Here is a 27,054-nt window from a genome sequence, read left to right as displayed (position 1 = left end):
GACAGTCTCAGTCATTCTTGCCTTTGTTCCTTTCACAACCTCCATATAGGTTTCTTCCCTTCAGCTTATAAGGAACTTATTCCCTAAGGAACTACTGCCCTCTCTTCTCTCTCCCTTTACAACCGAACTTAGAGAAAAAGTATTCCATTCTTTCTCTACTTCCTCACTTTTGATTCCCTCCTGAACACAATGCAATCAGGCTACTGCTTCAACTGAAGGTGTTTTAAGATAACCAATCATCTCACTATTGCGTAATTCAACAAACAATTTTAGGTTTTATCTTACTTGGCTTCTCAGATACATCTGACACTGCCAATGATTCCACTGGTGGTCCTCAGATTATGTTATTACTTCAATTCATCGTTACTATTTCTTAGTATCCTTTATTGATCTTATATTCACCCCTGAAGTCAATGGTTCCAAATTCAGTGGCATCAGAAGCCCCTAAAAGTCTTATTAAGACATAGAGTGTTGGGTTTCAGGCTCAGAATTTCTGATTCAGCAGGTCTGGAGCAGGGTCCAAGAATATACGTTTCTAACAAGTTCCCAGGTAATGATGAGGCTGCTGCTTGGGGGACTACTTTGAAGCCATTTTGAAGCACTGAATTAATCTAGTTCCCAGCTTTCTATCCTGAGCTCTACTCTCTTTTCTCTACTTTATCACCTACATAGGGTTATCAGATACAGCAAATAAAAATATAAAATGACCAGTTAAATCTGAATTTCAAATAAACAACAAATAGTTCTTTAGTATAAGTAAGTCCCAAACATTGCATGCAACATATTTATATGAAAAAATATTCATTGTTCATTTGGTAATCAAATTTAACTGAGCATTCTACATTTTTATCTGGCAACACTATACCTACAGGTAGATAACTCTCTGATCTCTAAATACCACATCCATATGGGCAAATGCCTCCCAGTGCAAATTACCACTTGAATGTCCCACAAGCCCCTTAAACACAACAGATTCCAATACTTATTACTTCCCCCCGAATCCTGTTCCTAGCCCCTCAGTAAATGGTATCATCACAAACTCAACTTACTGAAGCCAGAAACCTCTTGAGTATTCCTGGATCCTCCTTGACCCTCATATTTCATTTGCTATCTCTAAGTTGGATCAATTCTACCTAAGCATCTAAAATCTATTCTCTTCTCCCACTTTACTACTGAAATACTCAACCACTAAACACACCACATTCTCTCACCCCTCCATGACTTGGCACATGCTCTTCTCTCTGTCTGAAGATATTAATCAATTGCTATAACTCAAGCGCTACCCACCCTGTGAAGCCTTCCTCTCCTCCCTAGACAGACATAAGGGATCCTTTCCCTGTGCTCCCAATGCACCTTACACAATATTTAAAATTACAGTAATTACATAATACTGTGATTTTATATCTGTACAGAAGTGGCACAAAGCAACAGAAAGAATATGTTTGAAGCCAGTCAAAACTAAGTTCCTACTTTAGTTCTGATGCTTCCTTTGAGTTTGCAAGTTACTTAACCTGTCCTTCCTTCAGTTCCCTTCTTTGTAAAATGGGGTAAGGATACTTCCCTCCTATGTTTGTAGAGTATAAATGAGAATAGGTAAGACATACTTAGCATACCTTCTGGCAGGGAGCAGTCACCCAGCAAATAATTACCTCTCCCATTTCCATACCTTTATTCCCCCTTACACTATCAATTCTCTTGAGAGCAGAGGCCCTATCTTTTCATCTTTGTAGCTCCTCTGAAAACAAAATAACTAACAAAGCTTAGCATCCTAGTTAAGGGTTTGGGCTCTTGAACCAGACTGCCTGGGTTCAAATGCTAACTCACCCATTTACTAGTTGTGTTACATTTAGTTTAGCAAGTTACCATCTGTCTCTCTCTTTCCTTGTATGTAAAGTGGGGATAATAACGTACTTAACTCGTAGGGTTGTAAGCGTCACATGTAAACTGCTTACAATGGTGTTCATCAAGTGCTTTAGGTTATATAAACAGGAATAAAAGTCACTGAACGACTGAATGAGAGCTCAACTATAGCTTTAATATCCGGAACAGATCCTTAGTATATCATAAAATACTCAACTTTTCAATTTTTTGCCTCCTATTTTCCAATATTCAAATATGACATGAAAAATTGCACACACTATTTGTTCAATTGGCTTTTCCATCATAGGCCACACTCTCAATCATGAAAAATTATAGCCTATTCACCTTGAAGCATTAATATAAACCAAAAGGAACTAAGTAGGTCCCTATCCACTTAAATTTACAATGTAAGCTGTTAATGGGATTTTCATTATCACAATTTTTATACAGAAAGAATACTCAATTAACTCAGTACAATATTTCTTAAATTTTTATACTACAGGCAAGGTACGATGAAAGAAATATTGGATCTGGAATTTTAAAAAACTGGTTTTGTATCCCAACTGCGCCATGAGACCTTGGTGAAGTCACTTATTCCGTCAGGCTCAGTTTCCTCATCTGTGAAACACAGGCTCTTTTATTTTAATTATTAAGCATGTGCCAGTCTTTGTGCAAGGAATTGAGATCAAATAAAACCAGACCCGGGAAAACAAAATTCATTGACCTCCAGATGCCATAATAAATGTAAAAGCACTACACGATTAAAAAAAAAAAAAAAAAAAGAGAAAGAATGGCTAATTCTACCTGAGTGACAGTTAAACTATATCTTAAAAGAGGAGGAACTTTTTGCCAAGCTACCCAGTTTAGGATACACAGGCAGAAGAAATGGCATGTGCAAAGGCAAGGAAATAAAAATCAACAGAATATACCTTTCTGTGAGATGCAAATAGTTTGCAGGAGCATAGATTAGAAAAGGTGGGAAGCACTACTGGGCATATACCCTGAGAAAACCATAATTCAAAAAGAGTCATGTACCACAATGCTCACTGCAGCTCTATTTACAATAGCCAGGACATGGAAGCTACCTAAGTGTCCATCGACAGATGAATGGATAAAGAAGATGTGCCACATATATACAATGGAATATTACTCAGCCATAAAAAGAAACGAAATTGAGTTATTTGTAGTGAGGTGGATGGACTTAGAGTCCGTCATACAGAGTGAAGTCAGAAAGAGAAAAACAAATACAGTATGCTAGCACATATATATGGAATCTAAAAAAAAAAAAAAAAGGTTCTGAAGAACCTAGGGGCAGGACAGGAATAAAGACGCAGACGTAGAGAATGGACTTGAGGACATGGGGAGGGGGAAGGGTAAGCTGGGGACGAAGTGAGAGAGTGGCACTTACATATACACACTACCAAATGTAAAACAGATAGCTAATGGGAAACAGCCACATAGCACAGGGAGATCAGCTCGGTGCTTTGTGACCACCTAGAGGGGTGGGTTAGGGAGGGTCGGACGGAGATGCAAGAGGGAGGAGACGTGGGGATATATGTATATGTATAGCTGATTCACTTTGTTATACAGCAGAAACTAACACACCATTGTAAAGCAATTATACTCCAATAAAGATGTTTAAAAAAAAAAGAAAGAAAAGAAAAGGTGGGAAGGATGAGTGATGACACTGAAGAGGAAAACAAAGGCCTAAACATGGATAGTTCAGATGTCACACTAAAAAGTTTATGTTTTGTCCCGCATGAGGAGACAGGGTCTTTAAAGAGAGCAGTGTCATCAGATCTATAAAGAGTACCATAGTGCTCTTTCCCTGTTGCTGGGGAAATGCGTGGGAGGTAGAGGCCCCGGTGCATTCAAGATTCAGCTCCACCCATAACCCATTGCTGTGGCCATAACCCATCGCCTTGGTGGAGGAAAGCATTTCCACTGGAGGTGTAATGGACATTAATACTGCTTTACAAGAGGTGCTGAAGACCACCCTCATCCAGGACGGTCTAGCATGTGGGATTCCGAAGCTGCCAAAGCCTTAGACAAGTGCCAAGCCCATCTTTGTGTGCTTGCATCCAACTCTGATGAGCTTATGTCAAGTTGGTAAAGGCCCTTGTGCTGAATGACAAATCAACCTAATTAAGGTTGATGGTAACAAGAAACGAGGGGAATGGGTAGGCCTCTGTAAAACTGACAGAGAGGAAAAACCCTGTAAAGCGGATGGTTGCAGTTGTGTGGTGGTTAAGCAAAGAGTCTCAGGCCAAGGATATCATTAAGGAGTACTTCTAACAGAAGAAATGATCAAAATAAAAACGTGGCTCTTGTTCCTCAAAAAAAAAAAAAAAAAAAAGAGTATCACTATACAGAGTTTTGGTGAGATATGTGACTGAAGACATGACGATGAATAGGAAACTGTTATAAAAGTCCAGATGAGAAATAATAAAACAGGGAGGAAACAGCAGGGTAAAAAAAATTCTTAAAAGGTAGAACCTACAAAACTTGACAAACAAATGGTTACTTCTGGCAAAAAGAAGAGAAAGAATTTACCATATGGAGGGAAAATAAGTGTCATGGATACCACCATCCCCCACCCCACATCCTGTAGACACTACCTCAGAACCCTTCGCAGCACATCATTTTAGGAAGGCGTGGAGTGGATGAACAAGACAACATCTACTTGACATCCCTGTCCTGGAATGACACTGCCTTTGAGATAATATGAGAAATAGAGTATTATCATTATTACTTATTTTATTATTTATATTTTCAATATTATTGATTTGCTTATGCAATGAAGCCAATAACTAGAGTATAAAGCAAAAGAACTGTCCACGAAGGAAAAAAAAAATCGTTTTTTGCCAGAACAACTAACTGGTCTCTCCACACTAATCTCCACAGATTTCCAATCTGGGTCCCTAAAAGGTAGCCATATGATCTTTCCAAACATGTTTATCTTATTCTCCCAAGTAAAACCCTACAATGGCTTCCCAAAGCTCTCAGGAGAAGACCAAAATTCGTAACAAGGTCCACAAGGTTCTGCATAATCTGGCCCCAAACTACCTACAGTGCCTCATCCTAGAAGTAGGATAGCATAGGCTCTGAAGTCTGATACCTGGGTTTGAATTCAATCTTTGCCATTTATGAGCTGTGATCTGTGGTAAACTGCGTGACCTCTTTGTACTTGGTTTCCTCATCTCTAAAATGGGGATAATAATATGGTTGTGAGAATGGTGCCTGGCACAGTCTAAGTACATATAAGTATTAATAGTAATAAGTTAGTATTTATAAGGTCATGTTATTATGATATAATATACTCTACATATTGACATATTAATACCACTATTAGTATTGTTATTATGATCATCACTATCATCGTCATCACCATTTTTGCACCTCTTCTGTTCCAGACCCGCTGGTCTCGCAGTCCTTCAAAAGAACCATGCATCTTCGCAAATCAGAGCTTTCCTGTATGCAGATCACTCTACCTGGTACTCTCCTCCATGCCTTCGCCTAGTCAATTCATTCTTCATAATTCAGCTGACAAATCCTTCTCTAGCCCCCTGCCCCCAATCAAAACTAGGTCAGATTCCCCATTTCAGGCTTTTCTTCCACAGCACTTGTCTTAGTTTGTAATTATATATATCATGTGATCAATTACTTGTGTAATGTCTATCTCCTCTACTAACCTGCAAGCTCTATGAGGGAAGGCACTAAACTGATTTTGCTCACTCCTGGATCCCCAGAGCCTGGCATAGAGTAGACCACAAATACCTACAGAATAAACGGAAACTACTATCGGATACAAGAGAATTTTTTAAAAAGGTACCAATGGAAAAAGGGTAATACACATTACTTTCTTCTCACAAAAAGAAATATAATGGAGTTACCAAGATCTTTTTTCATTCAAAGAGCAGAAAAGGTGATTTACTCATCTAATGGGGAAAAAATCAGTTTGGGTTACCTTACAAGTCAGAAACTAACTAAAAATTTGAATTCACCAGGTAGAAAAGAAGAAATTTAAAAAAATTTTTAATAAATATGAAATGCTTACTTGAGCATTGTCAGGTTCTTCTTTAATTTTGTCCAGAAGCCCCCGCTGTGGTGCCATCGCTTTGCCACATTCACCATCCAAAGGTTCTTTCATTCTAATTTTTTAGGTAAAGGAATTCCCCGGTCTAAAACTAATAGATTTCTTCTTGGTGATGGATAGCTGGATTCCTAAAACACAACATAAAGGATTGGTATTCTGGCTTTTTTTTTTTTTCCATGTTTATCTATATCAAAAGCTTTGTGTTGAGCACAAGGTTTTAGAGCTAAGCATTTGAAAAAAACAACTCTTCTGGGGCCATGACTCTTCTCCTTCCTTCCTGCCTTCTGCTTCTTTAGTAGCTGCCTTCACATAAAAAAAGTCTTACAGCAATAGCTCCCACTTCCCTGATAGCTTTAAAGACAAATACTCTGGTCTTTTATATGTTGAAAGTTACTGAGGTAATTAGATTGGCAGACCAACACGTGAGAGGAAGTTACCAAGCTCTTAGAAGAAAGGACTCAGAAATACTGTTTCTGAGTCCATGAGAATTAGTACTTGGAGGCCCACCTCAGCTTATATTTCTCAAAGTGGGGCACACCAAGCTCCCCACCCCCACCTCTAACTCAGCCTTCACTAGAGGCCTCCATAAGGGCCCCAACTCTCGGCTTAAAGATAGATGAGAGCGCAAGTTGCCACCACAAATGAACAGGTATACCCTTACTTAAAGTGGACCACCTGCAGGGTCTCATGGGGGGCCGTGCCCAGGAATGAGCCCCTCTGAGATTCGCTTCCCAATACGCCTTCTTGTAAACAAGATTAGTCATTCAGCGGACTTCCCTTCCCCTAAACAGGACGTAGTACACCTGAAGCAAAAAGGAAACTCTCCAAAGTTGTCTTTACCCAGTCAAGCCAGACATGGAAATGGGCAACTGGCTTAACAACCAGTGCGAGGGATGAGAACTTAGAACCACCGGCCACAGTTACAACAATCTATGGGCTCTCGTGTCGTAATCGCTCCCAAAATCTCGTCCCCACCAATAATTCCCACGCCTGTCACAGGGTACAAACGCTGCAACTTTGTATCTTTTGGAGAGAACGCGACCCGCAAATGCCTGTCAGCGTGTCCCTGCAGCGAAACCGCAACGCCCGACGGCGCCGCTTCCGCCCAGCGCCCGCCTCGTCACGTGGCGCGGCCGCCGCCCCGCCCCACGCGGCCCCTCCCGCTGCTACCGGCCGCGCTCACCTTCTGGTGGCTCCCCTGCTCCCGGGGAGCACCGACCGGGGAAGGGGGTGTAGAACCCAAGGCCCTCACGCTGGGACGAAGATTATTGTCTCTTACGGGAATTTTTCCGCCTCATCCATCGCAACGCAACACCCAGACAACTGCGCGGGCGCAACCCTGGTCTCCGCCCCCTTTCCCATTATGCTCCAGACCTGAGCTGAGTGGATTTCCCAGCATTCCTCTTCCTCAGTTATGGTTGACTTCTTAAAGAGACCAAAACCCAATGGTGAGAAGATAGAGGAAGGGATTGGGAGGAAACTAAGGGGCGTAAGATGACGCTGTTAAGTGCCCTGCACCATTCTTTATTGCCCATGTCTGGAAAGGTGACCTGCCAAGAGAACATGAATAAATAATAGCTGATATTTATTAAGCCAAGTGTTTGGTAAACACTTGATATGAATCTTTCCACTTAATGCTCACCACAGCTCCAAGAGGTACAAATTTTTGTCTGGGAGCTGTAAATGAAGACATCAAAGTCAAGATTTGATGTGTTTTCATTCAACATTGTTTTGGAGATACATCTATGATCTGTGAGGCTGTCGTTTATTTGTTTTGACTGCTGTATAGTATTCCACTTTATGAATGTGCTACAGTTCAACTGTCTACTTCTGATGGACATTTGAGTTATTTCCAATTTTTGGCTATTAGGAATAATAGTGCCGTGAACATTCCTGCGTCTTGTGACACATATGCTAGGTTTATACCTAGCAGTGAAATTGCTTGTTGTGTATATATGAAACTTAAGTGGATAATTTCAAACAACTTTAGAAAGTGGTTGTTTCAGTTTGTACTTCCACCAGCCATTTATAAGAATTCCATTTACCCCACATCCTTGCCGGTAATTACTACTGTACATCTTTTTAATTTTAACCATTCTGGTGGGGGTATAGTGGTATCTTGTTGTGATTTTAATTTGGATTTCCCAGATTTCTAATGAGGTTGAACCCATTTTCATGTTTTTTGATATCTGGATAGCCCATTTTATGAAGTGCCTGTTCAAGTCTCTTACTCATTTTTGTATTGGATTGTCTGCCATTTTCTTATGGATATAAATTCTGGTGTCCTTTGATGAACATAAAAGACCTTTATGCTTAGTGTTTCTTGTGTCCTGTCAAGAAATATTTTCCTACCAAAGGTTCTGATTGACTTATGGAATTGTTATTACTTTGTCTTTCTCATTTAGATCTACAATCATCTAAAGTTGTATCTTCTGTATGGTGTGAAGTAAGTCAGGTTTCATTTTTTCCATGTGAATGTTAAGCTGATTAAGTGCTGTTGTTTAAAAGTCTGTGCTTTCCCCCACTGTTCTTTATCATCACCTGTATATATATAAGTTGTCTATAAACGCGGGTTTGTTTGAAGACTATGTAATCTATTCCTTTTGTCTCTTTTTGTGGAAATATCACACTGTCTTTATTTCTGTAATAGCTTTATAATAAATCTTGATATCTGGTAGAAAAAGTCCTTTGTCCCATTATGTTCTTCAAGACTGTCTTGGCTTTTCTTGGTCCTTTGCATATTCATATACATTTTAGAATCATCTTGCCAAATGTGACAAAATTTTCCTTATAAATTTTAGAGTCAGCTAGGATTTTGTTTAGTATTACACTAAGGCTGTAAACCTGTTTTGGAGAATTGCCATTTGTTATACACTGTGTTGAATTGTTTCCCCCAAAAAGATATGTTGAATTCCTAACCCTCAGAATGTGACCTTATTTGGGAATACGGTTGTTGCAGATGTAATTATTTAAGACAAGGTCATATTGGAGTAGGGTTGGCCTTAATCAAGTATGACTGGTGTCCTTATAAGAAGAGGAGATGTAGAGACAGACACATGAAGGGAGACCACCAGTCAACAATTGGGGCAGAGATTGAAGTGCTGCAACTGCAAGCCAAGGAATGTCAAGGATTGGTGTTAAACACAAGAAGCTAGAAGAGGTAAGGAAAGATCCTCCCATACAGATATCAAAGAGAAAATGGCCCTACTGAAACCTTGATTTTAGCCTGCAAGCCTCCCAAACTATGAGACAATAAATTTTTATTAGTAGCACTTTATGACAGCAGGCCCAGGAAACTAAGACAGCATTATATAGGGTTGACTCCTCCAATCCATGAAAATGGTATATCTGTCCATTTATTTAAATGCCTGTAATTTAATAATGTTTTATAGTTTTTAAGTATAGCAAGCTAACATCCTTTTAAGATTTTTTTCTGGATCTTTGATATTTTATGTCATTTTAAATGGTAAAATTTCATTTTCTAATAGTTCATTTCAATTGTAGAACTACAATTGACTTTTGTATGTTGGTCTTGAAGCCAGCACAATTGCTAAATTCATTTATTAATTCTAATAGTTTATCTATATATTTAAAAAATTTTTTTTTAGTTTTCCAACTATGTAGAGAATAATGACAAATCATCTCTTCCTTTCCAAGCAGATGACTTTTATTTATTTAATTTTCTTGCCTTATTGTGCTGGCTAAAACCTCTAGCAATGTGTTAAATGGAAATAGTGACATTGGGCATCTGTATCTTCTTCCTGCTATGTTGCTTTCAACATAAAATCATTAAATACTGTATTTGCTTTAGAATTTTTGCAGTCACCTGTGGGGGATTAAATATGTTGTATTGTTTGCAACTCTTCCCATCAAGGAAGGGAGTCTATTTCCCTACCCCTTGTTTCTGGGTTGGGCCTTGTGAATTATCTTGACTTATAGAATATTACAGAACCAATGTCATGTGAATTCTCAAGCATAGGCCTTATAGTCCTTGCAGCTTCTGCTTTTTTTTTTGGCTGCGTTGGGTCTTTGTTGCTGCACATGAGCTTTCTCTAGTTGCAGCAAGTGGGAGCTACTCTTTGTTGCAGTGTGCAGGCTTCTCATTGAGGTGGCTTCTCTTGTTGTGGAGCACAGGCTCTAGGCCCGCGGGCTTCAGTAGTTGTGGCACGCAGCCTCAGTAGTCGTGGCTCATGGGCTCTAGAACGCAGGCTCAGTAGTTGTGGCACACGGGTTTAGTTGCTCCACGGCATGTGGGATCTTCCCGGACCAGGGCTCAAACCTGTGTCCCCTGCATTGGCAGGTGGATTCTTAATCACTGTGCCACCAGGGAAGTCCCACATCTTCTGCTTTTACTTTCTTGGAACATTCCTACAACATATCAAAGTTAGATGGGTTAAACTACTGAATGATGAAAAGTCATGCAAAGAGTGGCCCCATGGCCAGCACCAAGGCCCCATACTTGTGAGTGGAACCATCTTAGATCCTCCAGGTTGCTAGATGACTGCAGCTTCATGAGCAAGCCCAGGCAGAAGAATTGCCTAACTAAGCCCAAATTGTAGAATCACAAATAAGTAAATGGTTTTTGTTTTAAGTAAATAACTTTTGGGGTGCTTTGTTATTTAGCAATAGGTATTTGTTCCAGAATTAATACTTAGAAGTGAAGTACTGCCAATACTAAAACCTAAAACATACAACATTGGCTTTGGGACCAGGCAGCAGGCAGGGTCTGGAAAGACAGCAAGGAAACTGTTAGTGGAGTCTGGAAGAGCAGTCAAGAAATTGTTATTGGAGCCTAGAAAAAGACCAACCAGTGTTATATAGTGACAAAATGTTTGGCAGTGCTGCCACCTGTACTAACTTAGAAGACAGAAAATGTACTTAATGAACTTGTGGACCTAGATTAGGGGATTTCCAGAAAGAATACTAAAAGTGCCTATTGATTTATTTTAACCATCTGTGATAAAGTATTGTAAAAGAGAAATAAGCTAAAGAAGGAACAATTTTGTTTTCAAGCAGAAATTAGACAAAATATAAAGGGTCCAGGACAGTCTCTCCAGCTAGCAAAATATCATCAAAATAAGAAATGGCGGGGGACTTCCCTGGTGGTCCAGTGGCTAAGACTCCGTCCTCCCAATGTAGGGGGCCTGGGTTCGATCCCTGGTCAGGGAACTACATCCCACATGCCGCAACTAAGAGTTGGCATGCCGCAGCTAAAGATCCCGCATGCCGCAACTAAGACCCAGCACGGCCAAATAAATAAATAAAAGAAATGGCCTCAGAAGAAAGACTGAATCTAGGCCATTACAGGTAAAATATGGCCTCAAGGTCAAGATCAACACAAGAGTGCAGCTGTAAGAACTCATAAGGAGTTAAACAATACCTCATAGACCCTCTCTCTCATCTAGATAGAAGGGCTTCTAAGAAACGTAAGGACCTTGTCCCATAGCAAAGTGTGGTCGAAGCAAGTCACAGGCCAGCTTTATGAGAGTTCTGTCTCAGAAAGAAGTATGGATGTGGTTTGTGGGGCATGGAATGAATCCCAGTAAAACTCATAAACACCCACAAAGTTTTTAAAAGGAACATTTCAGCAAAAGCAAAACCTTAGACTATAAGGGGCAATGACAATTTGAAATGAAAAAATCTCTGGTCCCCAACTTGCTATGGGCAGAGAGGAGCTGAAAAGTCTACTCAGCTGCAAAAATGGACCATTTCTTATGGAAAAGGAAAATTTCTCAGGGAGCAAAGCCACACACCCAGAGAGCAGAAGCAAACACATTTGAAAAATGCATAAAGAAATCATTCCCAGAGAACAGAACAATCAAAGAACATTCCCTGTCCTTAGAGTAGGAGAATCTAACAACAGTTGCCGGGGTTGTGAATTACTATGAATCAATGACTGTTATGTGCTTTCTGTTCCTCCTCCTTTTGAACAGGAGTGTCCACTGGAGTCATTATGTCTCTGTATCATCAGATGCATAGAGTGTGAGGGGCGGGGAGTAGGCAGAACTCCCCTAGCTGGTCTTTTTAGTTCACAGGTCTCTGTGAAACTTGATTGAAAAACTACACCAGAGGAGTTTCATCCTCATAGGCCTAATTTATATGGGAGATTGTTGGAGGATGGAGGGAACAAAAAGTGCCCACCAAACTGAGAAGGTATCTTGAGTTATTTTCCTCAAATAAAGTTATGGATGATAAAATGTTTGAATCCCTGTGTATTAAAGACTAAATTTCTATAACAAAGAAACCCCAAAATGCAATAGCTCAGATAAAACTGAAGTTTATCCTCTCATGTCACAGATAAAGGCATGTGTTCCAGGTCATTAGCAGCTGTGCTTCCACACAATCATTTATGGACAGAACATTCTCCCAACTTATTTCTCTATCACTGAATCTGGGTAGAGGCACATCTTGCTGAGAGCATGGAGTAGGCACATATGGGTCTTAAGTTGCTGGGCTCAGGAATGGCACTTAAACATTCTGAGCACATTCTGTTAGAGACAGCTTTGTCCACATGGCCATGTATAGCTGCACTGAGGGTGGAGGGAGGGAATAGTGTCATGTCCAGGCTACAGTTATAATCCCACAGAAAAGGGGACTGAATTTTATTGGAAGGTTAGCAATCTCCACCACACTTTGTATAGTATTTCCAGAAATGTCATCAGTTGGCCCTGATAAATGATTCCTTGACTGTGTATAACATTCTTGGATTTTAGTTTCTGTCATAGTAATGCAGATGAGAAGTCCAAAGCTAGTCTAATCTTTTCACTTTGTAATTAAATGTTCTTTTTCATGCCTGGACTTGTTTCATTTAGGGTTTTCCCCACTAACACATCCTGCACTATGCTCATGTACTGGAGAGTTGCCTGACACTTCCAACTTTTTTTTTTTGAATTTATTTTAAAATTATTTATTTTTGACTGCATTGGGTCTTCCTTGCTGCACGCGGGCTTTCTCTAGTTGCAGCGAGTGGGGGCTACTCGTCGTTGTGGTGCGTGGGCTTCTCATTGCAGTGGCTTCTCTTGTTGCAGAGCATGGGCTCTAGGCGCACAGGCTTCAGTAGTTGTGGCACACGGGCTCAGTAGTTGTGGCTCGCGGGCTCTAAAGCACAGGCTCAATAGTTGTGGCACACGGGCTTAGTTGCCCCGCATCAGGTGGGATCTTCCTGGACCAGGGCTCGAACCCTTGTCCCCTGCATTGGCAGGCGGATTCTTAACCACTGAGCCACCAGGGAAGCCCCCCAACTTTTTTTTAAACATACTTTTACTTTATCAAATCTGAAATGTAATCAGTAGTACTGAAATTCACATATTTACTATTTATTATAAATTACTCTTTTCTTTCATTTTTATACCAGGAAATCCATTTGGAACGTGGGGTGTTGGGACTTCCCTGGTGGCACAGTGGTTAAGAATCTGCCTGCCAATGCAGGGGACACGAGTTCGAGCCCTGGTCCGGGAAGATCCCACACGCCGCGGAGCAACTAAGCCAGTGCACCACAGCTACCGAGCCTGTGCTCTAGAGCCCATGTGCCACAACTACTGAGCCCGCAGGCCTAGAGCCCATGCTCCGGAACAAGAGAAGCCACCGCAACTAGAGAAAACCCAGGCACCGCAACGAAGACCCAATGCGGCCAAAAATAAATAAATAAATAAATAAATAATTTTTTAAAAAAAGAAACCTGGGATGTTCTTTTTCTTCAGGTATAGTTGATGTACAATATTATGTAAGTTTCAGGTGTACAACATAGTGATTCAGGTGTACAACATAGTGATTCACAATTTTTAAAGGTTATATTCCATTTATAGTTATAATAAAACATTGGCTATATTCCCTGAATATATCCTTGTATCTTATTTATTTTACTAATTTTTTTAAAGGTTTTCTTTTTTATTTATTTATTTATTTATTTATTTATGTTTGGCTGTGTTGGGTCTTCGTTTCTGTGCGAGGGCTTTCTCTAGTTGCGGCAAGCGGGGGCCACTCTTCCTCGCAGTGCGCGGGCCTCTCACTATCGCGGCCTCTCTTGTTGTGGAGCACAGGCTCCAGATGCGCAGGCTCAGTAATTGTGGCTCACGGGCCTAGTTGCTCCGCGGCACGTGGGATCTTCCCAGACCAGGGCTCGAACTCGTGTCCCCTGCATTAGCAGGCAGATTCTCAACCACTGCGCCACCAGGGAAGCCCACTAATTTTTTTTTAATTTGGCAGCACCTCATAACCAAGTACATTATTTCTTTTTCAGTGAAAGCTTAATGATGTCATAATAAATAGGGTAAATAAAAACTAAAAAGAGCTTCACATTAGTTTTGGTCAGATTTTGTTGTTAAAAGAGTTCAGACCAGGTAATTATGCCACCAACTGAATTGTGAAAAACTTTCAATTTTTGGAGCATTTTGGATTTCAGGATTGTGAGTGAGAGATTGTGGACCTTTAGATTTAGGTTTAAACTTTTCCTACTTTCTTGTGAAGTTTTTGTTTATAATGGTAAGAATCAGGGACAAAGTTTTTGTTAATATGCCCTCTACATCACCCCTTTTCTAGAAATTTGGGAACACTGACTTGGGTCTACAAGTGGCTTAAACATAATGAGAGTTTATTTCTCTGTTATGTAGAAGTTCAGAGGATGTTGGCCTGACAGATTCATAGTCATCAGAAAAGTATACAAATCATGAGTTTATTATAATATATGTATAATATAAGTAATCATGAGTTATTATAAAGTGAACATAGCCTTGTAAACACCAACCAGATCTCGATGTAAGACATTACTAGTCCCCCAGTACCCCCACTTCTAGGGAAATGAAATTTGGAATGCCCCCCTCTGTGAGCACTAATTTTTTTTTAATATCTTATTGGAGTATAATTGCTTTACAATGTTGTGTTAGTTTCTGCTGTATAACAAAGTGAATCAGCTATATGTATACATATATCCCCACATCCCCTCCCTCTTGAACCTCTCTCCCACCCTCCCTATCCCACTCCTCTAGGTCATCACAGAGCATCGAGCTGATCTCCCTGTGCTACGCAGCAGCTTCCCACTAGCCATCCATTTTCCATTTGGTAGTGTGTATATGTCAGTGCTACTCTCACTTCGTCCCAGCTTCGCCTTCCCCCCCGGAGCACTAAATTTTAAACTGGGAAGATAAGTTGTCCTAATGTAGCCAGATGAGGGAGTGGACTTGAGGGAAAAATTGAGGGGAGGGGACAGTGGTGCCAACACAGAAGTCACATGGTTTATAGCAAGAGACCAGACCCAGATAGGAGCCTGGAGATAGAGGTAAAGGAGCCAACCTTACCTGGACAACCTTACCAACTCCAACACAAAGCTCTGGGTTCAGGACAGAAAAGCAGGTCATTACAAGGGCTGTATTCAGAGACATCTCAAGGGAGTAATACAGTAAATGTGTACCATCCCAGGAACTTGGCCCCTTCCCTAATCAGAAGGGGAAGAATGCATCCCTGGGATTACATGGTCTGAAGCCCTGGCTGGGCCTTGACCAAATTCTGGTCCAGAATCTGAGAAAAACACTTGCTACACCTTCTGGGTAGCCACCCTCTGACCAGTCTTGGGTTCCCCTGGCCTCCAGCAGTGTCAGCCATGCTCAATCACTGTCCTCACCTACGAACACTCTGGTCTTGCACTAAGGCTGCAGGGCCAAGACTGGTTCAGGGTTTAATCCAGAAATTTCTGTACCCTGGAGACAACAGAGATAGTCTCACTCTCTCACTGCCTCTCAGGCTCAACCTTAGGTCTCCCCCCATGACCAGGGCTGGCCCAGGTCCTCAGCTGTGCACACACCTGCACACACCAGCCTTGCAGCCTCTCTGACTCTGCCTACTCTTGCCTGGATTCTCACCCTCACCTCCCGCTCTGCCCCCACTTGCTCCACAGGCCTCAGAGTGAGGTCTCTTTCATTTCTCCCCTTTGACTTTAGGCTTCAGAACACTCTCCTTGCAGCTGCTTCTCTGCCCTTGGCATCTTCTTTTCTGCTCCCAGGAGGAGGAAATAATCCCTTTGGGTCCTAGAGACGCTTTGCGGCATTAAGTTGTCCTTATCTGAGTCAGAAACCACTAGACTGTTATCTGACCTCCAGGAACACAACTTCTTTTCTGTAAACTGCTGGCCAGAAAGGATGGCGTAAAACTCCTTCTGGGACTTCCTCTTCTTCTGGGATTCTCTGGACATTTTTCTGTCCTCTAGATTGGGCGTATCCTGTAAGTGGCTCTCACAGAATGGGTTTTTTTTTTTTTTAATTTTAATAGCTTTATTAAGATATAATTCACATACCATACAATATACCCATTTAAAGTGTACAATTCAGGACTTCCCTAGCGGTCCAGTGGTTAAGACTTTGCGCTCCCACTGCAGGGGGCACAAGTTCGATCCCTGGTCGGGGAAGTAAGATCCCACATGCCACACGGCACAGCTAAATAAATAAATAAATAAATAAAAATAAAATGTACAATTCAATGGATTTTGTGTATTCACAAAATTGTGCGACCATTACCACAATCAATATCAGAACATTTTCATCACCCCAAAAAGAAACCCTGTATCTATTAGCCATCACTCCTCATTTCCTCCCAACTCCTAGGCAACTACCAGTCTACTTTATTTCTCTATAGATTTGCCTATTCTAAACATTTTTTACAAATAGAATCATACAATATGTGGTCTTTTGTGACTGGCTTCTTTCACTTAACTTGTTTTCAAGGTTCATCCACATTACAGCATGTATCAGTATTTTATTCTTATTGCCAATTAATATGGATGGATTACCATATTTTATCTATGCATTTATCATTTAATGGACTTTTGATTATAATGAATAATGCTGCTATGTACAATCCGGTACAAGTTCTTATGTGGACATAGGTTTTTATTTCTCTTGGGTATATACCTAAGAATGGCATTGCTAAATTATATGGTAGGTCTGTGTTTAACCACTTGAGATTGTTTTCCAAAGTGGTGTCCCTTTTTTGCATTCCCTCTAGCAGTGTATGAGAGTTTCATTTCTTCTCATCCTCTAAACATTTATTATTATCTCTCTTTTTGCTGATAGCTGTCTTAGTGGATGTGGAGTTATATCTCATTGTGGTTTTAATTTGCATTTCCCTGATGACTAATGATGTTGAGCATATTTTCATGTGCTTATTGGCCAATTGTTGATCTTCTTTGGAGAAATGTCTATTCAGATCATTTGTCCATTTACTGGCTTGTCTTTTTGTTATTGAGATATAAAAGTTCTTTATATATTCTTATTGCAATGCCCCTATCAGATATGTGATTTGCAAAGATTTTATCCCATTCTGTGGGTTGCATTTTTACTCTCTTGATGGAATCTTTAATTTTGCTGATGTCCAATTTATTTTCTTCTGTTGCTTGTGCTTTTCAGTGTCATATCTAAGAAACCATTGCCTAATCCAATGTCACAGAGATTTATGTCTATGTCTTCTTCAAGAATTTTATAGTTTTAGCTCTTACATTTAGATCTTGATCTATTTTGAGTTAATTTTGTATATAGTGTGAGGTGGGGGGTCCAACTTCATTCTTTTGTATGTGGATACCAGTTGTCCCATCCCCATTTGTTACAAAGACTTCTTTCCCCCACTGAATTATGTTGGAATCCTTGTGGAAATGAATTGACGTGAAGGTTTATTTCTGGTCTCACAATTTTTTTCCATTGACCTATATGTCAATACTTATGTCAGTACCATGTTGTTTTGATGACTACAGATTTGTCATAAGCTTAAAATACATATATTTTTCCAGGTTTTTCAATACTAAAAGAGGCCCAATAGCAGCTCTAATATTTTTGCCCAACATTTACTCTTGTGTACACCCTTAAAATCTAAATTTGGTCTCTGGTGGTTTTCTCCCACCAAAAGAATCTGGAACTCATTGCAGAATAGATGATTCTATGGGGCAGGAGAAAAATCAGTATGGCTTTGGAACATTCTGTTGTGTCAAGAAAGAGTGTTTCAAGGATGTCAGGGGCAGAGCTAAAAGGCCAAAGGTTAAAGATGTGCTCACTGACCAACTTGCAATCATTTTATTTTATTTTAAATTATTTACTTTTCAGTTTGTGTCTCTTAATTCCCTACCCCTATCTTGTCTCTCCCCCATTCCCTCTCCCCACTGGTAGCCACTAGTTTGTTGTCTATATCTGTGAGTCTGTTTTTGTTTTCTTGTATTCATTTGTTTGTTTTATTTTTCAGATTCCACATGATGTGAGTGATAACACACAGTATTTGTCTGTCTTTCTTTGACTTATTTCACTAAGCATCATATCCTCTAGGTCTATCTATGTCATTGCAAATGGTAGAATTCCATTCTTTTTTTCATCATCAGTGATGACATATGGTCCTAGGCTTTTCTTTGTTGAGAATTTTCTTATTATTACTGATTCAATTTCCCTACTGGTTAGGTTTTTTTGTTTTTGTTTTTGTTTTTGATTTGGCATGCCACACAGCTTATGGGATCTTAGTCCCCCCACCAGTGGTCGAACCTGGGCCCCAGCAGTGAAAGCACTGAGTCCTAACCACGGACCACCAGGGAATTCCCAAGAATTTCATTCTTTTTTATGGCTGAGTAATAATCCATTGTATATATATACCACATTTTCTTTATCCATTCATCTATTGATGGACACTTAGGTAGCTTCCATATCTTGGCAATTGTAAATAATGCTGCTATAGACATTGAGGTGCATGTATGTTTTCGAATTAGTGTTTTCGTTTTCTTCATATATATAACCAAAGGATTGGAATTGCTGGATCATATAGTAGTTCCATTTTTAGTTGAGGAACCTCCACACTGTTTTCCATAGTGGGTGCACTAATTTACATTCCCACCAACAGTGTGCTAGGGTTCCCTGTTCTTCACATCCTCACCAATATCTGTTATTTGTAGACTTTTTGATGATAGTCATTCTGACAGGTGTGAGGTAATATCTCATTGTGGTTTTGATTTGCATTTCTCTGACTGTTAGCAATGCTGAGTATCTTTTCATGTGCCTTTTGGCCATCTGATATATATTTTTCAGAAAAATGTCTATTTAGGTCTTCTGCCTATTTTTTAATCAGGTTGTTGGTTTGTTTGTTTGGTTTTTTTTTTGATACTGAGTTGTATGAGCTGTTTGTATATTTTCAATATTAACCCCTATCAGTCATATCATTTGCAAATATTTTCTCCCATTCAGTATGTTGTCTTCTCCTTTGCTGTGCAAAAGTTTTTAAGTTTAATTTGGTCCCATTTGTTCATTTTTGCTCTTGTTTCTTTTGCCTTAGGAGACATCCAGAAAATATTGCTATGATTTATGCCTATGTTTTCTTCTGACCAACTTGCAATAATTTGATTGTAAAACATCATAATTTGGGTTAATTGGAATAAGTCAAATCTATAAAGGTTATGCATCCATACTAAGACTGAAAAGAGAAAAACAGCTTTAATACAATAAAAGGATGAATACAATATGATACATTTAATAATGAGTTATATGTGTATCTGCAAGTAGAGGTGTGAATGCACATGTATTTTTTCTTCTGTAAAGGGTATGTTGATTTAAATATATCTACATATAATTTACTTATGTTTATGTTCTATGTATGTATGTGTGTGTGTGTGTGTGTGTGTGTATATATATATATATATATATATATATATATATATATATATATATATATATATGCAAGCAAGTAAAAATGAACCAAAAATTTATGAATAAGCCAAAGCACCTTTAAAAAGTACCAAGTAGGGGACTTCCCTGGTGGCACAGTGGATAAAACTCCACGCTCCCAATGCAGGGGGCCCTGGTTCGATCCCTGGTCAGGGGGACATGCATGCTGCAACTAAGAGTTTGCATGCCACAACTAAAGAGCCCACCTGCCACAACTAAGACCCAGCACAACCAAATAAATAAATTTTTTTTAAATAAAAAAAATTAAAAGTACCAAGTATAGGAAGGAGCCATCAGCACTAGTGATTTCATAAAATTATCATGACCAGATAAAAGACAGTCCAGCAGTTACTCAGCACCAGATTAACAGTAAGCAAGTAAAAACAGAGTTCAACAGATATTCTAAAGATGAGAAAAGTGAATCAAACTTTCAACTCTCAGGTGATAAAACAACTAAATGGCCCTACTACTTATAATAAAATACTGGTTAGAAATACCTAAGTTTTCAAGCAGAATGATGTTATGTAATGGCAGGATGATTGATTAGGGACTATTGATCATGCAAAACTTAGAGCTTACAAAATTTCCAGTATAGACACTAAGCTTCGAAAATTAAAAACCATAAGGATGACAGAGAGTTATGTCTTATGATATTTTTTAAAATTTTATTACTTAAAAAAAGGGTTTTAAATTAGTCTAAGTTACGTTGAACAGCAAAACTAGGTCTTAAATCCCAACTAAGAAAGAATTAGTTGATATCGCAGATCCCAGAACCTCAACTGGTCTAAAATTGCATTTATTTTTCTATTGAATTTGGTAATATTTCTGAAATCCCAGAAATATTTAAAATAATATTACTAAAACCTTAAGAAGATAACGAAGTATAGGTATAATATAGGCATAAACTTAAGAGGTATAAAAACAGTGCAAAAATAATGCAGTAATATTTAACCTACGGCATTGAATAGGTTAAATATAAGTGTAGTCAATTGTGTAATCTTTGCATTTGTACATGCTTTGCTGATTTTTAAGGCATATGAGATATTCAAAAGTATCAGCCAGGGACTTCCCTGGTGGCGCAGTGGTGAAGAATCTGCCTGCCAATGCAGGGGACATGGGTTCGAGCCCTGGTCCGGGAAGATCCCACATGCCATGGAGCAACTAAGCCTGTGCACCACAACTACTGAGCCTGCACTCTAGAGCCCGCAAGCCACAACTACTGAGCCTGTGTGCCACAACTACTGAAGCCCGCATGCCTAGAGCCCATGCTCTGCAACAAGAGAAGCCACGGCAATGAGAAGCTCACGCACCACAACGAAGAGTAGCCCCCGCTCGCTGCAACTAGATAAAGACCGCGTGCAGCAAGGAAGACCCAACGCAGCCAAATATTAATTAATTAATTAATTAATTTTTTAAAAAAGTATCAGCCATATTAAATTTGTAACTGCAGTTTAAATTGTTTAAGGAAGTTAAAGTAATCAAACGTGTATTCCATGTTTAATGCTCAAGAAAAAAATGATTTCAACATTGTTTATTAGAAATATGACTTTAGTAAATTGGGTGTTAAGCAACAAACAAGTAGCTGTGAGTATTCTTCCCCAGGCACAAAAGTCCCCTGGATGTAAAAGAATCCATCAAAAATACTGAATCATAAGTCACAAAGTAGATAATATGCTTTTACTACTCCTTAGGAAGAAGGGAATGTAATAAATAGGGGACTGGAATAAAGGGTTGGTTGAAAGAATCAGGGAACTGTGGCACATACACTTTCTGAGAAGAAGGACAGACAACCAAACAGATAATTAGTCTACAGTGTGGTGAGTATTACAGAAGAGATACTCTGGGAGCACAAGGAAAGAGAAGTTAACTCAACCTGTGCACCCTTTACATACCAGACATAATAGAATACTATGCAATTGACCAGATGTTTGTAACCAAAATCATGGAAACCTCACATCCAATGGCCACAATCTGAATCCTTCGATCACCTAAATTTGTTCCACCTCTGAAATAATATATTAAGATATCCCACTTTCTGACTACAGCCTTCTATCTTTTCTATTTTCTCACTCAATTTCTCTCTCTAAAGCTATACTTCTATCTTATGAAGACATCTGGTTCCTTAATCAGTCTATTTTCATCCTATTAACCTTCCACTGTCTTCTCTTCCTTTTAGATTTCTGTACTAGTCACTTGCCAATATGCTCACCTTTCTCCTATGGCCCTTCTGTTGTACCTACCTAGAAAAAACAACCCTGAATCAACTTCTCCCTGCCTACACCTGGGCTGCTTACTATTGTTGGTAAAAAATCATACAGCCTACCAGGCTGGCACGAATATACATTCAAGTTCCTCAACCTCAGCTGTGCTAATGGTATTGTCCAGAAATCTTCCCATGCCTTTTTTGTCAGTTCTCTCTTTCATTCTTCACAATGACTATTCAGAGTTTCTCCCTTCTCTTCAAATCTCTGACCCTTTCATCTCACTCATGGCAGATGACCTGACCTCTTAGTTCACAGAGAAAATACCATAGAAGCCATTAAATAAGAACTTCTTCCGTTCCTGGCACCAAACTCACAAGGTTTTCTGCAATTATACCAACCATTCTTTCTTTCCTCCAATTACAAAGCAGGGAGTGTCTTACCAGCTACCATTTTATCTTCTTTGTCATAACAACACACCTCTTGGAAGAGCTCATTATACTCACTGTTTTCATTTCTTCATATCACACCCACTCTTCAACCCACTGCTATGATACCATATTCACTGCTTTGTGATACCATATTCTCGTATGCCTTGGTCATTTCTTTTTAATCTCTTTCCTATGTTCCCATATCTGTACTAATTTTTAAATTATCAGTGCTCCTCAAGGTCTCTCTCTTTAGTCTTCTTTTCACCTCATTGTACCCACAATAAGTGTACTCTCATCACCCACTTCTGTGGCTATAATCATCAACTCTGTGATGACCCAATGCTGTAACTCTTTCCCAGATATTTCTTCTGAACCGTTCCAGCTGCCTCTTAAATATTTTCCTTTGGGTATTCCATAGGACCTGAAACCCAACAAATCTAAAATTGCACCCATTATTTGCCCCAGTGCCCCACCCCCTCAACTATTTCTCCTTCTCCTGTGTTCCCTATTCCATGGAATGATACCACCATCCACCAGGTTTTCTTTCCACCCCCCACGCACCCCCACCCCACCCCCGCAACTGGCAGTGGAAGTGCGAAGTCCTAACCACTGGACTGCCAGGGAATTCCCCACCAGGTTTTCTGATCATCATGCTTAACTCCTTCATCTCATACTAATCCACAGTGATTCTTCTCTTAAACATCTCTTTAATAGGTCCTTTTTTCTCCATCCTCACTTCTACTCCCAGGTCAGACCACCATCATCTCTGATTTGGATTACTACAGCAGTCTCTGAATTGGTCTTCAGAAGTGATTTCTGTACCTACAGCTATTCTGCCCTTCCTACCCTTACCCCCAACAACAGCAGCCAAAGCAATTTTTCTAAAGTGTAAATCTGATCAAGTAACTTCCTTGATTAAAATTCTTTTGTCTTCCCACTACCCTTCCCACTCCCTAACCTAGTTTATAAGGCCCAACATGATGTGACCCCCATCTACTTCCAGCCTCAATTCTAGCTACTCCTTCCACTTTGTATAATAGGCTTCAGTAATACTGAATTTATTTCAATTCCTCAAATGCTTCAAGCTCTTTCTTGCCTCAGCCTTTGAACAGGCCGTTCCTAGAATATTCTTCCCCCTTCTCTTTGCCTGGCTAAGTCCTACTCAGACTTCTTATATCAACTTTTATGTTATTTTCTCCTGGAAGCCTTCCTTGACCTCCAAGCCTGAGCTAGACGGGAACTTTTATGGGCCTCCCAGCATCCCATACTTCCACTCTCATAGGGTCATGTTGGTAATACCTATTTACATGTCAAAATCCCCCACTAGACCAGCTCCATGAAGTTAGGAATTTGTGTATCTTGGTGCTTTTTTTATTTTTATTTTTTATTTTTTATTTTTTTGCAGATTACATTTCATTCATTATGCTTAATTGTTTACAACAATCCTGGGTCAGGTACTTTTTTTTTTTTTTTAATTTATTTTTGGCTGTGTTGGGTTTTCATTTCTGTGCGAGGGCTTTCTCTAGTTGCGGCAAGCGGGGGCCACCCTTCATCGCGGTGCATGGGCCTCTCACTATCGCGGCCTCTCTCGTTGCGGAGCACAGGCTCCAGACGCGCAGGCTCAGTAGTTGTGGCTCACGGGCCTAGTTGGTCTGCGGCATGTGGGATCTTCCCAGACCAGGGCTCGAACCTGTGTCCCCTGCATTGGCAGGCAGATTCTCAACCACTGCGCCACCAGGGAAGCCCTTGGTGCTTTTTTTAATCCCCACCATCTAGTAAAGTGCCTGTCACATAAACAACACTCAACAGATATCTGTTAATTAATAATAATAATTACTGATATTTATTCAGCACTTACTTTTGGGCAGATATTATGCTTTACATACATTGTCCCGTTTGATCTTCTCAGCAACCCCATAAAGTATTATTGCCATTTCCATTTTACACATGAGGAAACTGAGGCTCACACAGGTTAATGCCCAAGGTCATTCAACTAGTAGTGAGAGAGCCAGTTTACACATGGGCTGTCTGACTCCAAAGATAGTATTGCTATATGCTGATCTTTAAAATGGGAAGATGAGCTAGCAGGAAAAGAATACTATTATTTCAGATATTACCAACTAGGTTGGCCCAGATTAAGTGACTCCAAGAGGTCCATGGAGGTCATGATGGAAACACTGGGGAACAGTGCCAAATGCCAGGCCCCTGTAAGATTTAATATCAGCTGAAAAAAAAATAAGCCAATTTCAAGGTGAATTTATTTAGTATTTCGTCATTTGGATTCATAGTCCAGAGGCAGTGACAATGAGAAATAGAAACAAAGACATCCTGAGGCAGAAATGATACATTCACCGATCCATTCATTAAACAAACATTTATCGAGTGACTCCCTGTCCACTATTGTGTTAAGTGCTAGGAGATGAGATGTAAGAGGCAAAGACATCCAGTTTCAGAAACAGAGAAAGTGCATGTGAGGCAGAGATGCAGAGCAAGACTCACACAGAGAGTTTCGTCTGAGTTTGTTTGTGTGATAACCAGCAAATAAAATCCAAAATATATTTCAAATAATTGTCCTGAGACACATAATTAAGGTGCTTTTAAAAAAAATTTTTTTTAGCATAAAGAACTTTGAGGAGGGAGAACGGCTCTTCAAGGAGACAAACAGAATTGACACATTCTTACTCTCCCTGTGGCACATTGTTCCACTTATTGCCAGTTAGCTACGAACTCACAAGCTGGTGAAATCTCACACTACTGTTTTGCATCGTTCTTTGACTCTTGATTTTCTTTCCCAATAAATTTATGAGAATTTTTTCCCCATTATAAAAGTGATACAAGGTTATGGTTGGGGTGGTGGGGGGAGATAAATAAATAAATAAATAAATAAATAAATAAATATTTTAAGTTGTAAGGGAAAAAGAAATCTACCCTCAGTCTCATTGTCTCAAAGACAACAATTCTTTACATTTAGCGTATTTTCCCTTATCTTCTTTCCGTGAGTTATTTTTAAAAATGTATTTGAAATCATGCTACTTATGCTGTCCTCCGTTCCAACTGTCCTCACTGTGTGGTAACCTTGTGCTTCAGATAGGACTGATACTACCACTCAATTCCGAGGGTTGTCCCTGATTGGTATAATTCAGTAACAGTATCCTAGACTCCTTACCACACTAATTGGTTCAAAATCAGCACAAGATCCCAGATAGGCCAGCTGGCTGTGAATGAGAAAGTATACTCCATGGTAATGAGCTTGCTACCATGAAGGAGGCCAGCTTGAAAATAAAGTCAATCAAAGAAGGGAGAGCTATCAGCTTGGTGCTTTGTGACCACATAGGGGGTGGGATAGGGAGGGTGGGAGGGAGACACAAGAGGGAGGGGATATGGGGATACATGTATATGTATAGTTGATTCACTTTGTTACACAGCAGAAACTAACACAACAATGTAAAGCAATTATACTTCAGTAAAGATGTTTAAAATTTTTTTTAAAAGGCAGGTCTTCATTATGTAATACACCTGAAACTAACATACGTAACTCAACTATATTTCAACTAAAAAAAAGAAAGAGGGTAGAGCTGAGAGAATTACAGAAAAATACAACCTAGTCCAGACAAGTATTGAGTTTATCCTCTTTCTATACTGTTCAATTTTATGACTCAATGCATTCCCTTTATTGTTTAAACCCGTTAAAGTTGAGTTATATAATACTTGCAAACAAGCATGCTAAATGGATATACTACCCAAATGGGATAATCAAATGAAGCAATTTTAGCACTAGACTTTAAAAAAATAAATGAAGCCTATTTTGGGGGCGGCATAGAATACAAAGAATAAAGTTGTGGTATTAATTCCCATTCTTTCTGAACTCCTACTCTTGGGCCAAAAGCAGGATACTCTTAATATCTAGGTGTTTTCCTAAGGGTATGAATGTCATTGATTATGGATGAGATCCTGAGGGCTTTTCTTGGACTATGGCTTGACTCCTACTGGGCTTCTCTCTTTAGATACTTATTTAAAAGAGGTAAGTCAAGGAAACAAGTTGGGTTCCCATGCTTCATCCAAAAGTAACAGGTATGAATTTTAGGGCATATGCAGGTATGGAGGAAATAACTTACTTATTTTCTCATAATCAGCTTAAATCTAAATCTGAGACCTCATGCTTCTACACTGGCAGAAAATTTAATCTCAGTCATTATTGGTGTTCCCAAGAAGAATGCCACCAGAGGTATATATAGGTCTCATGGTGGGTCTTACTCGCCACCAAAGCACCATGGAATCTCTGCAGCTATTAGCTCAGTAGTCCAGACTGGTTACATCAGAGATGACCATTGTCCCAGTCTGCAGGTTCTCATCAGAACCAGTGGCTTGATCATGAGTCTCTTCGGCAAGGATGTAACTCCTTATTCTCAGGGTCCAGCACTCTCCCCATAATGCGGTTGAAGAACATGTTGCAGGTCCCCTAAAATCACAGAACTATAGACCTTCATCCTCTTCCTGTACTTCTGAAATCTTTTCTTCCTTGGTTTCTTCTAAGGCACGTCTCTGCCTCCTGTCTCCCCAAACAACTCTCTCTCTCTCTCTCTCCCTCCCTCCCTCCCTGGATACTTTCATACTCTTTTCAGTCAGATTTAATTTTTACAAAACACGAGACCAGCTCTTGACTTCCAACAGCTTCTGCTTTTGGTCCTCCTAAAATCCCTGAGATAATGATGCAAGGCAGGAAAAGTGTACAACAAATAACACAAATTAATATCTCAAAAATTAGATAACTGTCCCATGAACAAGCAGTT

The 27,054-nt window shown here is 39.7% G+C and overlaps 1 protein-coding gene and 1 pseudogene across 11 annotated transcripts in view; one reads left to right on the top strand and one right to left on the bottom strand.

Annotated features, from left to right (window-relative positions):
• The window catches only part of ZMYM6 (zinc finger MYM-type containing 6), a 49,683-nt gene extending 36,666 nt beyond the window's left edge, over positions 1-13,017 (bottom strand). For 2 of the 10 annotated variants that reach the window (XM_082415942.1, XM_082415943.1), the window contains exons 1-2: positions 7,140-13,017; positions 5,918-6,084 (exon numbers count right to left, since the gene is read on the bottom strand). In XM_082415942.1, the coding sequence (XP_082272068.1) occupies positions 5,918-6,010 (93 nt within the window). In that variant the 5' untranslated portion in view covers positions 6,011-6,084; positions 7,140-13,017. The other 8 variants (XR_014251468.1, XR_014251469.1, XR_014251470.1 and 5 more) reach the window with 8 other exon arrangements.
• On the top strand, positions 3,816-4,472 carry LOC309639266 (small ribosomal subunit protein eS12 pseudogene; annotated as a pseudogene). Its single transcript has one exon. The product of its transcript is annotated as a small ribosomal subunit protein eS12 pseudogene (transcript).
• Positions 13,018-27,054: the final 14,037 nt, after the last annotated feature.

The sequence above is a fragment of the Balaenoptera physalus genome (assembly GCF_965194825.1).
Source record: "Balaenoptera physalus genome assembly, chromosome: 1".
Taxonomy (NCBI): domain Eukaryota; kingdom Metazoa; phylum Chordata; class Mammalia; order Artiodactyla; family Balaenopteridae; genus Balaenoptera; species Balaenoptera physalus.
The sequence above is the reverse complement of the archived record's forward strand: the minus strand, read 5'-3'. Positions and strand labels throughout refer to the sequence as shown.